The following is a 16,969-nucleotide window of genomic DNA, read 5'->3' on the forward strand; positions in this document are numbered from 1 at the left end:
ATGAGATCTGTCACCCTCTTGATGTGTCTGAAGTCAGCTATAGTGTTCTTATGTATAATAATAAATAAATTTAAAAAAAAATTCACCCATGGCTAAGAAATAAATTAACACCCCTCTAGCTAAGAATTGTAAAGATTGCTCTGAATCTCTAACTCACAGAAAACCTTCTGCCCCTCAATCCTCTCAGTTATCTTAAGTACTGGCCTCCCTCAGTCGGTTTTCATTAAGCTGACCTAGGCTTATGTTATTGGTCAAAGAGCTTTGGAAGAGATTCAGAGGCCAGGAACTAGTGTAAAAGGATATCTCAGAATTTAACATTCCACTTCCCATTCTGAATAATCCCTGCTTTAGTTCTAGAGAGCGCCAACCTCAGGCAATGCCAGGGCTTTTATTTCTTACAATTGTCAGTTCTCAGCTAATCACTGGAGCTCCTGGATGAGGAGAGTTTTGGCCTTTCCGGCTACTAGTATTTCTGACAAGACTCTTCACTTTTCAGAAAGAAATGTAACTGAACTGCATACCAGCCAGCTATTCTTAACCCAGTGTACCTGAGATCATTAATTCTCTTGTGAGGTTTTTGTTTTGTTTTGTTTTTAATTCCCATTGAGTTGATACCAGTGCACCCATGTTAGTAATCCAACTGGGGCAAATGTCGACTCTCGGTCATTCAGGATCCCAGGTTTGGAGGTATGTTAGCCTCTGCCTCCTGAAGTTAATCCCAGACCTGACTGAGCCCAACTGTGGTTTGACCCTCAATAAATCAGTCAAATGAGTTAAAAGTACTCTGGTCTTTTATCCTATCCCTTCCTATCTACTTCTGAAAAACATAGCCTGGGGACTCGGCTCCCAATCCGGCTCAGTTCAAGTTTTCTTGTTTATAAGCAAGTGCAAGGCTGTCTTGGTGCTTGGATGATGGACTGGTGAGGTTTATTGCTCAGTGTGTGAACAAAGCGTGCACATACAGCGTATTCTGTCCCAGAGCAGATGTCGTTCCAAGCTGTGGCAGTGTCCAAGGTGCATAAACTCCTTCAAATGGCCACTGCCTATCAGCACTTGAAGGTGCCTTGGTTGAGCATAATCATGCACTTGCAACTTTCTAACATTTACATTCTTGTGTTTCCTTTCCTAACAAATCTTTTTTTTCTCCCCTCCTTTCTTCTTTTCCAGCAAATTTCCATTGATGAATTGGAAAATGCCGAGGTCCTAACTTTGTTGTTTTTTTTTTGTTTTGTTTTTAATGTCCCATGGTGGTGTCTCCATGATCCCCTTCCAGATCCCCTTCCAGTTAACCTTGTACTGTGTCCTCTAGTCTCTGCGTCTAGCGTCTGACTTTGTGTAGTGTGCCTTCTGAGGGTGAGCAGGGTCGGTCCTGTCTGTGTTAGCATTTCTCTCCAGAGTGTTTATCATTCGTCCTTAGATATCCCACCGTCTTCCAGATAAAGAGTTTGTGAGCTGTAATAAGGTTTCAGTCGTCCCCTCCATCTCCACTGAGTCTCTGGTTAATGCTGGTCACTAACTTACACCTGAAGCTCATGGCTGACATCAACATAAAAGAATTTTGCTTGGTGTTAAGTGTCTGACCCAGAGAGAAAGAATAGATTGACATGGTTGGGAAGTTGTTAAAACACAGCAACAAACCACCAAGCCCGCTGCTCTCTCGTTCTCTGTGTTGACAGTCATTACATGTCTGGGGTCACAGGTATGTTCGCAAGGCAATGTGAATCCCAAAGCACTAGGTGAGAGCCTCCACCCCTGATATCAGGAAACCCCATCAGCCGTGGTCTCTCTTCTGGAAGAACTGCCTGTAGATGTAGAAAGGAAGATGTCACCCTGTGGTTCCTAGACTGACGTGTCACAGTGTAGTTACTGTAGTGTCCTGGAAACTGACTGATACATGGGTAGATCTCATTCTGGAGATTCGTTTTCTGCTCTTGTTTTTTCAGTGCATTTTACTACAGCCTTCATGATTTTAGGTGTGATATATACTTGGTAAGGGGTACCAGCAAAAAAATTGATTTTCTTGGGGGGGGGAGGATATGTATACACGGATACATTATATGGTTTTATTGGCTGATGAATAAGAGTGCACTGGGATAGGATTTTATTTGATTTGGGGGAGGTTAGGCTAATTAATACTTTATTTTAGATGGAATGAAGCTCCCAGATTGGGCATGGTATCTGGTATCTTTTCACTTTAGTTTAATGCACCCAAAGTTGAAAAGCCTTAGTAAATGGCTTAATTCTACCTAAGGAAAGTTCAGGTACACCACAGACTTAACAACCTGAAGCAACACACATGGTTATGAATTTGGACTAGCTGTCTTAGGAATGGCATTCAGAGAGGTAAATGGCCACTCTTTGCCCACTCAGCTATAGAGCTGGGCCTTGCCTGTGGCTAGTTTATAAGGTGAATTCTGTATAAACACATTTGCCCTTATTTTATTCACATACAGCAGGTCTATACGTTAATCAGATGTGTTTCCTAGCATGGTAGAGGGGCAAAGAAGGGGAGGACCCCTGCAGCTTTGTTAATTGCTTTTAGCACAGTCATTTTCCCTTCTTTCGTACGTAGCTTTCCCATTTCTTAGTTATTTCTATGCTAGAATGTCCTGGATTGAACTTAGTATGCCGACACCCTTCAATCCTCTTGTTTCTACCTAGAGTTATAAATGCCTCCCTTTTAGACTTCTCCCCCTGGGCTACTGAGGTTGAATTTCTATTTGCTTAGGTACAGATGAAGTCTGGGAGAGAAAGCCTTCCCTCACTCTGGCCTGTGTAGCATTATTAATACACCGTTTGCACCATAGTAAGTCAGTTGATGTGTTTGCTTGCTCAGGATACTACTTGGTCTCCTGGCTGGGAGTTTATTGCTTGCTTATGGAAAGATTCCACAGTTGGAGCAGGTGTGTTTATAATTATACTCTAGGAAATAGAATACTGTCTGTTTATAAAAGAAGAATGTTCTGGCAGGCGCTTAGATTCTTTGAAAATTCCCTGAGGAAGCAACTGTGGCTCCCCTCTGCGTAGTTACCCCTGGCAACCGTCAGAACCCTGGGACACCAACACCCCGTCCCCGGTCCCTCAGGCTTTCGGCTCTGGCCCTCTTCTCAGAGATGACTGATTGGCCTTTATCATCAGCCCATTCTGGAAACTACCACAGCTCCTGTGGTGCGATTCCCCCCACACCCAACCTTCTACCAGTGTGTGCTTGTGGAAGCTGTAGTCCACAGCTGAGCTTCTACGGAAGTTTAATGAGAGCTCCTGCCAGCAAAGGATCAGGGTGGGGATGAGCCTCCCACCTAACGCTGAAGGCTTCTGTCCTGAATGGTCATGGTGGTAGCAGTGGGGGAAATATTAAGCATGTCCGGTCCCTCAATTTTCTCACTGGGGAAGAGCCACTGCCTTTTGATGATGGTAAGGACAGGAATAGGTGCTACAGACAACTTAGGAGAAAGGAAAAGACCTCCTGCACGCACACCAGGACTGTGGGCAAGATGATAAGATAAGGGCGGAGGCATAAACTTCTCATAAAAAGCATGCATGTCCGGGCCCTTCCCAGCTGCCTCCTAGAATAAAATTTTACTTGATACCAGGAACAGGAGGGTGTTGGTGTTTGTGTTTGTGTTTGCTTCTTGGCAAGAAAGAGGCAGTCTCTGTCTTTACCCCTGACTTGATTTTGTTCACTGGGAACAGGAGAAACAAACTGAGTGGTGGTAGTGGGGTTGCGGGGTAGGAAACCTACCTGCATTGTGTCAAGCTTGATGCATTGTTACATTTGTGTGCATGGGAGTGTACATCCCCCCAAATCTTGGGCTCATGATAAAGGCCAGTCAGTTATCAGAAGAGGGCCGCAGCCTGTGGGACCACAGACAGGGTATTGGTATCCTACAACGTTCTGATAGTTGCCAGGGGTAACTATGCAGAGGGGAGCCGCAGATAAAGAAAGATCACGATACAGAAAGCTTCCTCGCTGGCCATAAGTGGACACTAGCTGATGTTAAAGATACTGATTTCTATCACTGTAAGCATCTGTCAGGTTCCAGGTGCTATGTTAAGGGTTGGATACAATGTGCCCCCTAAAACATAGCATCTGCCCTGCTGGAGGCTCTGCTAGAGACCATACGGCCTGTGACATGATAGAAATGCATGGAATTGGGGGAAACATCACCTGGGGATTTTCTCGCTATGCCAGAAGGTCAAGTAGTCACTTCAGAGGTCTGGCAAGAATGCAATGGGGAACCTCAAGGCAGGACCCACTTTTCTAAACTAGGAAGTCCCATGCCTTTTGGGAACATACTTGGGGTTTAGGCAGCAGTAGTGGATGATGGAGTGGTCCACCTAGGTTTCCTCACTTTTGCCCTTGAAAATAAGTTGTGTGCTCTAAAAGTGTGTGCTGTAGCTCACCGGACATGCCCGTTCCTTTTCCCTTACGATGAGCTCACTCACTGAATTACTGTCACTCTGGTGACAGCAGGCAACTGCAACTTTGCTTTCCTGTACTGAAAAAAACAAAACAAAACAAAACAAAAAAACAAAAACAACAACAACAAAAAACCACAAAACCAGACAGATATCCTTGTCACTCAGGGTAGCTGTAGTGTGATTTTATTTTTTTTTGTGACCTTAACTTCTCTCCCCTTAAGCTCCTCCCACAAGCTAGTGATGCCGCAGACAAAAAACTGTAATATTCAGGATGTGTGAAGGTTGGGGGTCGGGGCTGGGGGTGTGGGGTTCAGACAGAAGCTTAGGAATTGTTAGTTTTCACCTTCAGGGGGCGCACTCATGACGTCCGACCCGGGTGGAGGCGTCCTACTTTCTTACATCGCTGCGAACTGCTGAGTTGGGCACCTGCCAACACTCAGGCAGCCGTTACATAAGACCTTTCTTTTTTTCCTGGAATTTAAGCTCACTGCTGATGTGCGACCTTCAGCAGTAATTGCCAATAAGTGCAGCAGGGCTGTTTACTGTTAGACACTGGCAACCACAGAGCAAGCTCTGCTGTCAGCACACAGAAGCCACTGCGGAGTCTGCTGAGGGCCTTTGCAAATCTTTGGACTCTCTTTGTTACCGTTTCTGAGATTATTCCAGAATGACTGAAGTTGTGTAATTGCATCAAGCCAGATTGCATTTTTAAATAACGGACCACACTACTGAGTTCTGATGAAGCCCCTCTGTAAGATAGGCATCAAAGTACATGAGTAGAGCCATTTAATTTTTAACTTAAAGCAAATGCAGTTAAAACAAGAATTGGATTTGTAGATGTGAATGTTTAAAATTATCCTTATAAAGGCAAAAAAAAAAAAAACCCACCTTCCATCTTTGGTTTGTTTGTTTTGTTTTTTTTTTTTTTGCTTTCTTTTATTTTAATGAAGGGGTTTCAAAGGCTGATAAAAGACCCTGGCTAATGTGCTTGCAAACCCATTCACTCTTATTTTGTTTCCTTTTCCTGAGGTTATAAGTAGATTTAAAAAGCAACTGAGTACTGATTTAGGGGACCAGAAATGAAAAATTATCTTTCATGTACTGATATATCAACCTATCATGCATGACTTGTGTTCAACTTCTGCCAAGATGGTCCATATGTGGACATTATATTGAACAGAAAATGGTAGATGCCCAGGGTCCAAAGAGGGATTCCTGTTAAGGACAGAAGAAAGCAAAGCCTGCTTACAACCAGACTGTGTGCTGGTCCTATAATAGACACGTGTAAAAGGACTGGATAGAGAGATAGACAGGTGTGGGAGGGTTACTGACTCAAAAACACCAGAAATAACCTTGGACATGTATGGTTATCTTTTCTTTAAGAAGTTCCAGGCATGATAACAGATGTGCATCTCTCCATCAGAAATGGGGTACCTTGTATCTATAAAGCAAGCACATGAGCATCTTCTATGCACATATTACATTACTTGATTGGCATCACTGATATAATACCTTGATTACTGGCCTCATCCAACAAGGACATTGAGGGCTCAGAAACTTGAGTGACTGTTTAAATTCTTCTTAAATGTTCGTTACTCATTTCAATTTTGTTTCTAGTAAAGTATGTTTTGCTGAACATCTCTGAAAGTTCTGGGAAAACTTTTAATCGAAGGATCAATATGATGAAGCAGTCTGGGACAATACTTCCTTTTCAAATTCATAGCTAGATACGTTAATCATCCTCTAACCAGCTGTGACTAGAGATGTCAACAGCATGTACTATGAGGGAGAAATAAGACCTAGAATATGTAGTGTTAGAATGTTATTCCTTAAAATGTTCACTGGAACATCACCATTCAAGTAAAGTAATTAATAATAATAATGATAATAATAATAATAATAATAATAATAATAAACTTCTGAGGAACTATTTATTTATCAAAGCCTACTCTTATATTGGCATCATATCTTATATTTACATAGCTATTCTTGGGACATGCATACTTTGCTTTTAAGCTTATCAGAATTGCATTTTACTCCCTTAGAAGCAGCTTATCCCCTAGGAACTGTGATTTCATTCAGTGGGGAAGGAAGTACTGTTGTCAATGAAGAAGGTGTAGATTGTTGCTTGTTGTTCATAATTATATTCCTAATTTAGCCAGGTCTCTACCATGTCCGAAATCAAGTAGAACCTAACAGGTTTTTAAAAGTGAAGTTTACTGTAATAGACCATTCATTATTTGATACTTTAGCTGGAAGGAATCACAATGATGCTCCAGTTTCTGTGAACACGTGAGAAGGTGGAGAAGCCCAAGGAGGTTCTCTGGTGACCAAAAAATGGCGTCCCGGAGGACCTCATCACATGACACCAGCCAGTGCTCTCGCTTGACTGTGGTAATCCACCAATAAAAACACGCTAAAACTTGTCCTTCTGAATAGCAATTCATGAGGTCTCAAAGCATCCTCCAGGATCCAAAACAGCTTCATTGGAATTTCAGGGGGAAAAAAAAAAAGCTAATTGGTTTATATTTTATTTTAAAAATCAGACTTGCTTTAAAACAAGCACAGCAGTCATGTAGGGAGAAAAGTGCAAAGTTCAATGGTAGAAACATGGGAAATCCCGGATCTCACATTAAGAAATAAACACTGTACATCTGATGGCATCTGCAGAATTGAATGTGCTCCTCTGGGCAAAGAGAACTGAGGCAGAGTAGAGGATTAAACCAACAAACAGAAAACAATATACCAGTTCCCACTCTGCCCTCTTCATTCCCCTTAGCTTTGGTTTTGACAAGGGATTGAGGATAGCTGCTTGGGTTCCTGCAGGAAGTGCCTGCCTGTAATCCTTTTGTTGTTATCATATAGAATGCACCTAAAGGACATGCCATGCCGGTGGGAATGTGGCCAACACAGATGGCAGAGGACATTGCTTTCAGCTCTGCCTCTGGCTGCGCTGGCGTGTATGGGCAGGTGCTTTTACTCTGCTCTTATGTGTCCATTTTGTACTGAGGACAGAAAGCAAAACTGTTCACACAGGGTTTTGCTTTCTTTTCTTTTGTTTTTGTTTGTAGCCTAAAGCAGGAGGTAGACCGACCATAAGAGGATCGTGTGGTTATGTGTACTGTTTTGACAGTACACACACCTCAGCTCTGATTTTGTTTTCCTCACAGTGCTTTGCACTGACTTTTTTTCTCCCCAGAAGAGGTGGTGTTGGACTCCATATGACAGGTGCTCTATCTAGACCTGAATGAGCCGTTCACTCCCCCCTCCAAGTTCCTCTTCAACTTTGGTGAAATAGTTTACTCCCATTGCTCTTGCATTTTACCTGTTGGGAAGTAGAAGAAAGACAATTTTTAAAAATTATACGATAACAGCTTTCTATTAAGGGAATGTTGTCCGCTGTGGTGAGCCAATTACCTAAAGTGGTTCCTTGCGCTGCACTGAAGCTCCGCACCCACCCCAGGTCTCACAGGTTCAGTCTTCAGGACTGACTTGCCACAGCATAGCCACCTTCTGGCTTAAGGAGAGGTGCACGGTGCATAGGGTCAGAGAGCAGCAGCAGAGGCCAAGGTCATATGGTTACAGCATGAGCCTTGGCTTCATTCCCTGGCTCCAGACTGTACCTTGCACCACTCAGCCATGCTGCTAGAGCGTGACTTGGGTCCAGGACAGCCCACATAGGATCTGACGGGTATATCTGACATCGGTTCCCTGGTTCACGCACGTGTCCTTTGGCCAGATTCATGGCACTATCTTCATATGGAGCAGGAGACTTTTCTAGCCACGCCCTTTTTGAGTTATCCGTTTATATACATACACATACACACACAGACAGACAGACAGACAGATAGACAGACAGACAGACAGAGTTCATGTGTGTATCTTTTGTATCTATCTTCCTCCATGGGGTAGGAATTTTAAAATAGAGTTTGGGGTGTTTACATGGTATGGCAGAAATGATCCCAGGAAATCTGTGATACCCCTATGGGAACCATACAGTTAAAACAATCATTCTCAAAATGCAGAAAATCATCTTGTCTCAAAGGATATAAAAGAGGATATGCCATCTGATAGCCTCCAGCAAAGCCTTCCACAGCAGAATGAGACATGGAGCAGCAGAGACAGGAGAATGTATAACTCCTTAGGAGGTATTGGTCCCAGGGGAGTGGCAGTGAGGAACCTTCCCAGGCCTGAGCAGTGCCGCTCTCTGTCCCCTTGGTCCATTGCTGTGCCTCTCCAAGGTTCTGTTCCTACCACAGTACAACAACCCTTCTCATTGCCCAGCAAGACTCCCATGACCAGTGCTCTCCCTTCTGCTGAGTTATCCTTTCAGTTTTTTGTATTGCTGTAACACAATACCTGGCTAAGGCAGCTTAAGGTGGAAAAGGTTTATATGGGCTCACAGTTTACATCTCACTATGGCTCAGAAGAAATTGGTTCTAGCTATGGTAGGTGCTCCAGGTAACTGGTCACATTGTACCACACATCAGAAGTAGCAGAGACGAATGCTGGTGTTTAGCTGACTTCTTCCTTTCTCCCTGTTTACCCCCTGTTTGGGGTCCCTGTCTGAGACCCCAACCTATGGGATGGTTCCATTCGGAACTAGGGCAGGTCTTCTCTGGTGAACCCGGAAATGGCTTCCCAGACACCCAGAAGTATATCTCCTGGGTGATCTGCAGTCTGGTCATGCTGATGGTAAAAAAATTATAATCATCGCAGTGACATTATTTTATTTTCAGATTTTGAACCTGTATCTTTTATCAGTCATCTTTCCCACCACATTCCATTTACTTTAAACATCAAGTGGTTGGTCCCGTCAACAGCCCAGCCCCGTGTAACGGGTGATACAGTGATATCACCTGTCTGTGAGCTTTCTCTCTGTGTTTTTGTCCTTCAGTGTTGGTCTGCAGACTTCTTCTCTGTGGTCTATAAAAATGCAAATACCATGACTAACATGCTTCATTTTACTCCCAATTAGCTGCCACAGGCACCGGAAGCTGAGAACTCCACAGAGGTGTGTTGCCCACCTGTATTTGCAAATACAGCAAATATGGGTGTTTCTGAGTTGTCCCAGTCCAGTGTGCGCATTGTCTTGATGAGCCGTCCATTCTGGTGTTGGGCAGGGGAGGGAAGACGCTAGCAGGGTGGGGACTGATCCGCTGCTGCTTTGGGGTAGAAAGTCCTCTGAAGCTGGAGCCAGACTAAGCAAGCTCCAGGTGAGAGGGTGCACCTTTGGAGGGCTTCACTCTTAACCCATTTCAATCTGGCCATGAGAAAATCGGGAGTGTTAAGATGGTTCTGCTGTTGTACAGAATTGATTTCAGATCCTGCGCAAGGATGACACACTTTTGAAAAGCTAGACAAGAATCTCTAGTGTTCATAGAAACCACTAAGAAAGTTGCACAAGGCAGTGCGTTTCTGCTCCATCCTTCACAGTCACCAGCTACGCTGGCTAAATGAAGGACCAGAGTTGATTCAAGTGAGTAAGATCAGAGAAACTGTTAGGGCAGGCATGTTTCCAGGCTTGAAAGCTTGCTGTCAGACACCGTTGCTAAATTGTAGGAGTTCAAGCTGAAACGAAAGGTGCTTCATCGGAGAGAAGTCTGTCGGAAGTGAGAAAAAAATCAAACGCAAATGATAGAGCCCCTGAGGTGCAATGGGGATGATTTCCCTTGATCAGCCTGTCATATTCTAATCAGAGCTCTCCACTAGCAGTTTTGATTAGAATAGCCATCTACTGGTGGCTCAGGGAGGGAGAGCTGTAGTCTCATGTATGTGTCTGACCCATGCTGTATGTTTCAATGTCCTTATGCATGTGCTGTTCAGTACTGCATGTATGAATCACAAGGAGCTGCCCAGTTGAGTCTTGCTTTACAGCCCCTTTTGGGTTAATATAACAGCATATCCTATAGAATTACCATTCATAATCTTTGCCAAAAAAACAACAACAACAAAAAAAAAATTGGCCCAAGAGCTCATTTGAAACAGTCGTGGGAGGAAGGATTGAGACGATTGTTTAGCAGAATCTAAAGTATTCATACCTTGGGGGAAACCACAAAACAAGATAATTCTTTGATGTAACCTTGACTGTATGTGAGCTCACAATGTATTTTGTTTGTGACTGATGCTGAAGATGGTAGTGTCTCCTTAGTGCCATACTTAAAATGGAATTTCTGCATGCTTAGCAGGAGCTTGAACCAAGTCCACCCCTGAGGCAACTGGAAGACCATAAAAGGGTATGTAGCCTTGAGTCTCTCGGGTTGGGAGCTAATGACTGTAACTCCCCCCTCAGCCACACAACTATGATTTAAAGACAGCTTCTGTTGGTGTTGATATTGTTCAAACATGAATTGGCTTAGGACCAATCGTCCCCCGGATAGAGGTGAAGCTGACTGGCAGTTCGGTTATCTACCTGGACAGAACTCTGTCCAGCTAAGCTGCAAACAATAACCAGCGAGCGCCTCACATCCTCCTTCCCTGAGATGGTTTTCTAAATAGGTGATGGGAGAGCTTTGTGCTTCTGTAGTGACTAGTGATCCTTACAGCTAGCTCATCATAAACACCAAGGCATCATGTCGCAGGGCATAATTACACCGCCCAGCTGTGAGAGTGCTAACTTCCTGCTTTCCCCCTCAGCCAGTTTTTCACCTGTGCGAGCAAGCAGGCGAGCAAGTGTCCCAACAGACACAAGCAAATTCTCATCATTGGATTGTTAGTGGATGCACAGCCTTCATAGTTGGCTATTGTTATTTAATGTTACATCTCAGCCTTTGGTGGGCAAGCATAAATAAGTCTTTGAACATTAGCAGTCACATAAAGCTCCCCAAATTAGGAAGGGGTTTGTAATTTTCTGCCCTTTGAAAAGGAACAAAATCAATGTATGCTTGCAGGTTCTTAGAAGGAGAATGTGCCTAGGACAAGGGATTGAGACTTTCTTACAATGTTGGCTGTGTGTTGTCAAAGAATTGGCTAGAATATCTCATATATACACGTACATGTATATAGACATATGCATATATGCACACCCACACACATATGCATGAACTTGCTGACCAGCATTGTTTTTTCACATTATCCATTTCTAGATAAGCTGGGCATCTTGGTTTTCTAAGAACTTATTCAGTACTGTATAAGACTTACATGTATGCCCCTGTGTCAGTCTTGAACAAAGTGTATGCTGTCCCAATGGCAGGCCTTTACCCGCATGCCACAGGTTAGAAAAGTTGAACCTCAGAGGTTTAACATGTCGTTCAGGGTCCCAGGGTTAGAAACTAAACAGTCTTTGTAAAGGCTGTTCTGGGGTTCTGGTCATTTGTGTCATGGAGAGTTTATTTCTGACATAAATGGGCGAGGTACCTATGCCCTGTTCACATCCCCAACCCCTCTCCTGCCCCTCTGTCTCTCAGATTTTGTTCTATTTCCCTGCCTTGATAGAGAAGTAAGTTTTGTGATTTCTCCAGCTAAGGAATAGTTTATAGGAAGTTTGCATTTAGACCAAATTTGGAACATGATGCCCCTCTAACCGACTGTATCCCTGGCAGCCCACTGACTAGGGGCACAATACATTCACATCCTTTTGGGGGTTTTTGCCAACTAGTGAAGAATTATTCTATATCTTAGAAGTAGCCAGCAAAGGTACCCAGCCATCCTTCATGCCCTGAGCTTCTCAAGGGACTGGGCATCAAACAACAACAACAACTCATTGGTATTAGAAGCAGGTACAGCTCTCCTGTGCTAGGTATTAGCTCTCTAATTTGGATGTTATTTTACGTTTCTTTGCCTTGGTTTCTTCCACTGTACAGTGAGAATGATACTAGTCTCTATCCCTTAGAACAGTAACACTGAGCCATGCACCTAAAGCACTATGCCCAGTAGCTAAAAAGTGTTTGAGAGTTTCACATTGTAGTTAACCTAGTAGTTTGAAATGCTTGAGTGATTTTGTAGACATCGGGGGGTTAAGAAAAGGGAGAGGGTTTTATTAGTTTGTTTGTTTTTCTTTTCTTTCTTTCTGTTTGCTTGCTTGTTTTAATTCAGGTGCTGTTATAAGTACTAAGATGTGAGAGACTCAAGGTCTAAGAGGTGATCTTGCCTACAGCTAGCACTCTTTTAGTGGTTGGAACTGGGGAACCCAAAAGGCCACCTCTCTCTCTTTTGGAAACGATGCATTGACTCTTGGGTATCGGCTCAGCACACAGCTATTTTCCCACTCGGTTCATTAGCCAGCCGATCAGCAGAATAGGAGTTCAGGCCTGATGTGTTCCCATTGTTGTTATTTAACATGACACTTACTATAAACGAAACTTCACTTGAAGTTTTGTTTTTCTCAATCCTAGGTCGTATTTACCATGTGTAGAATTTCTTACCTGAGGACAAATATCTGGTATTTGTTTTCCTGCTCTAGATGCAAGGAAGGAAGCAAGGAGGGAGAAAAGAACTATTCTCCTACACCTCGGTGCCAAAGCTGAAGTGACAGCACTGGGGCATCTCTGTTTTCTCCTTTGCAGTCAGATGCTACAGCCTGCTATGCAGTGAACAGCTTAGCGCTCGATGTTGAGTAATTCCAACCAAGATGATTAGGAAGGCTTTTCTCTGAAGATTTTAGCTTTGCCTAAATTAAAACAGTGGCTCAGAAAAACACTAGAGATTTACATAACTTTTAATAATGTTAATTCATGTTCCTCTCCTGTCCCCTTTTATCCAGAATCCTGTCTTTGTTCTATACAGAAAAACAAAGCAACTTTAATATATTATTCAAGAATAAGCCAAAACAATTCCTTCCTGTTCTGTTCTGTTTCTGTATATTTATATTTCTCTGTGTGTGCACGTGCACATACCACACACACACACACACACACACACACACACACACCCTTCTGATGTGAGATTAATATATACCACAAATCGTATAAGAATGGGGAAAGTTTGTGGGTGGAATGTGTTCTACAGCCTCCCCCAATAATGAGCACATTTCATGATATTATGGGGGAAAATGTACCATTTGATGCATCTGTTGCTATGGTAACTGCTAGGGTTTTTCTGTCGAGGCAGAATGCAAATGTGCAGTCCCTCTGTATCACTTGGGCATCCGGACTGCATAAACACGGACTTCCTGTGCAGAGCCCACATGTTCCCTTCTTCTTCACCTTCTGCCTGAGTGATAGCAAACAGCCCCCAGTGCTGCTGCCCCCAACCCCCAAATCAAGAATTGGAAAGAAAACAAGCCTGGGAGGTGAAAGCCTTGAGTTCCCCCTAGTCCAGAGTCGAATTGCCATGTAAAGGTCAGGCGTGCACATTTGCTGACAGCCTCCCATCGCTCATCTTTTGATTTGACCACCCAGCTCAGCTGTCTTCCTGGCTCTTGATGGCAACATAGATGGGCTGAGAGCATGCTGGCAGATCAGAGGTTTCTTCACAGCTACAAGGGGATCTAGTCAGAGGCTTCTGAGCCTTTGCTGAGGTTCTTCTGCATTACCCCAGACTCTGCTCTCACTCAGACTGGTAGCATTCTCGCATCCGGCTCTTTTTAAACAGGGGTTATATTTAATCTTTCATTCAACTCAGAGGTAACCTGTCTTCTCCATTTCTTTCTTCTCGGATCTTTCATTCAACTCAGAGGTAACCTGTCTTCTCCATTTCTTTCTTCTCGGATATTTCTTTCGAATTTGTTTTCTCTCGAAGTTAGCTTTTAAGTCCCCGGTTTCCCAGTGACGCTTTGGGGAATGCTGATTGGCTTGTCAAGCTGCATCTTTATATCAAGATGGTTTTTTCTGAGCCATGAAACAACTCTGTACCGGAACTGTTTCTCCAGAGCAAGGCATTTCATTTTGAAAGTACTTTAAACACTGCGAGTGATTTCCTTGCTGGAAACAGTCTTGGCATTATGGACTTTCTGGTGGTCCAGGTGGGAAATGAGTTTCATAAGCAGACGGGAAAAATGCTCTCCCATTTGGGGGGGGGGGATGGAGAAAGGAAAATTAAGGTTTTTGGGTACCTCCCCCCCATTTTCTGCACATTCATGTAAAACTCACCAGGTTTCTAGCATCTTCCCCTCTTACTTCATCCATGTTTGTCCCTGTGGGCTCCAGCATAAATTAACAGAGGAGATAAATGTGGCAGTGTAGCCCTGGTGACTGATAGACTTTTCCAGTTGGCAAGACCCAGGCTTCTGCCTTTTCCCTCTCTTCCCTGGTTGCCTGCTTCTCTTAGGACAATCCCCCATCTGTTCCCCCCTCCAGCTTGTTTCACAACCCTTCCCCCAGTCCCAGACCTATTCTCAGCACTTCTTAACAAATCACTTTAAATTCTACTGACTCATGCTTCAGTTCCAGGTCTCCTCAGAACTCTTGACTATTTTAGAGACCTGCTACTTCTCAGCACCTCCCTCTGCTAGACTCCCCACGCCTCTCTCTTGCTGCCCTGAAGGGACTCTTGGCCTTACTACTTTGCCCCTAGGAAACAGTCCCTGGGAAGTATAGAGTTGGTGGTCTAGGACTCCCTTAGGATTGGGATGGGAAAGGTGTTAGAGCTGAGAAAAAGCTCACCCCTGGAGGCTGCATGTAAATCAGATTCCTTCTGTCAGAGTTGTAAGAAAGGGTCATTATGCCCACACTCCTGGGGTTTTGTTGATGATTATATTTTTTAAGTTTCCCACTAGGAAAACCTTGAAATACGTATTAAAGGAATAGGAAGAGTTTGGGAAACTATCTGTAACTCAACTTCAGCTGTCAACTCCTCCTGCTCATTCTTACCTCTTCTGTCCCTTCCTTATTTCTCCTCTTCTTGTGTTATTTTTAAGCAAATCATGGTGCTGTTTTGTCCATATTGCTTACTTTTGATCAGCATATTTGATACCTCACACTTACCCAGCATTTCTCAACATTCCTAATACAACCTCTTAATATGGCTCCTCATGCTGTGGTAACTTTCAACCATCAAATTCTTTTCACTGCTGCTTCAGAACAGTAATGTTGCCACTGCTACGATTATAAACCATAATATAAGCATCTGTGTTTTCTAATGGTCTTAGGTGACCCCTGTGAAAGGGTCATTTGACCCCCAAAGTGGTCATGACCCATAGGTTTGGAACCACTGCCTATTTCCCATATCATCCCCCTGTCGTCACCGCGTGGCCCCATCAGCCGTCTTTGTAAGAAAGGCTTGCTGTCAACTGTCATATCAGCTTACGCTCTTACTGTAAGATCTTATTATCTTCTTGGGCCAGGCATCATGTCACACATCTTTAACCCCATCACTTGGGGAGTAGACAGAAGTACCCAGAATTCAAGATAATCTTTGGCTACAGAGTGAGTTTAAAGCCACCCTTCTGCTAGACACTGCCTCACATACTGTATCCCTTCTTCACATCCTCAGGAATCAACCCAGTGCCTTAGGTAGCATTTTTCTTTTTTCATATATATATACTGCTATGTGAAGCTGACCTGTAAAATTTGCAGTTTGTCCAAATTTTATCAGCTTAACCCAAAGGGCTTTTCATTTGTTTTCTTGTTGCTGTTAGTCGCCCTTCAGAATTACTGTTCCTTCTTTATCATTGCGTGAGAGGGCACTTCAGAATTTAATAGTGTAGATTGCCACAAGTTCTCCAAAAAATAAAAAAATAAAACATGTTCTGCTCCCTGAGAAAATATTGGAAGTTGACATCAAAGTTTCTTAAATGCTTTTCATTAATCTCGTTTTTTTTTTTTTCACTGAGTGAAACTCGGTTGAATATACCTGAATATCCCTGTGTATGGGTGTGGGTTTTTTCTTCAATTTAAATATTAATCACTCAATTATGCTTTAAATTTGAAATCTGACTTCATTATCCTGTTTAAATTAGGGTGAGGCACTCCGGCAAATTTTGGTCAACCGTTACTATGGAAACATCAGACCTTCAGGGAGAAGAGAGAGCCTCACCAGTTTTGGCAATGGCCCACTATCACCAGGAGGCCCCAGCAAGCCTGGGGGAGGAGGTAGGCTTCGTGCTGTGCTAATGAGCATCTTGTGTGAACTGAGCATGTCACAAGTAGCTGTCTACTTTTACTTGACAAGTTGAAACTTAGATGTATTGGACATTTTTTGATTTTCTTTATTTTTGAATTTGTTTCTCTTTTGTTGTTGTTGTTGTTGTAACGTCTTTTGTCTTTGATGAACCATCTATGTGCTACATGAACATGTTTCCCTATATGATAGCATTTCTATGCATGTATGTTTGGCATACATCCTTTGCCCTGACCCTCTTGGTGATACTCAGATGATGTGGGAAGCTAGACTTCACTGTCTGTTGTCCTGTGCTCATTAGGAGTTGTGCTTACCCATAAACTGATTAGGATGATGGCAGCCAAGATGGTGAAAACTAGCATTCATTATGTGCCTACTGAGTGCTCTGAGGACTTTCCAAACACTCTTCAAGTTACCCCTTTACATGACAATTACTATTCTTAGCATAGTTTAACAGAAAAACAAAAGTCTATTTCATACACACATACATACTCGCGAGCATACACAAAGTTCAAATCAAATGTGTGTGTGTGTGTGTGTGTGTGTGTAT

General features: G+C 43.2%; 1 protein-coding gene across 20 annotated transcripts in view; it reads left to right on the forward strand.

The window, feature by feature from the left end:
* Itpr1 (inositol 1,4,5-trisphosphate receptor type 1) overlaps positions 1-16,969 on the forward strand; it is a 335,636-nt gene that overhangs the window by 208,861 nt on the left and 109,806 nt on the right. For 7 of the 20 annotated variants that reach the window (XM_031382803.1, XM_031382806.1, XM_031382805.1 and 4 more), the window contains 4 exons: positions 1,168-1,200; positions 9,401-9,436; positions 10,608-10,658; positions 16,259-16,391. In XM_031382803.1, coding sequence (XP_031238663.1) covers positions 1,168-1,200; positions 9,401-9,436; positions 10,608-10,658; positions 16,259-16,391 — 253 coding nt within the window. The remainder of the gene's footprint in view (positions 1-1,167; positions 1,201-9,400; positions 9,437-10,607; positions 10,659-16,258; positions 16,392-16,969) is intronic. The other 13 variants (XM_031382804.1, XM_031382807.1, XM_031382818.1 and 10 more) reach the window with 6 other exon arrangements.

Source organism: Mastomys coucha, unplaced genomic scaffold, assembly GCF_008632895.1.
Source record: "Mastomys coucha isolate ucsf_1 unplaced genomic scaffold, UCSF_Mcou_1 pScaffold20, whole genome shotgun sequence".
NCBI lineage: Eukaryota > Metazoa > Chordata > Mammalia > Rodentia > Muridae > Mastomys > Mastomys coucha.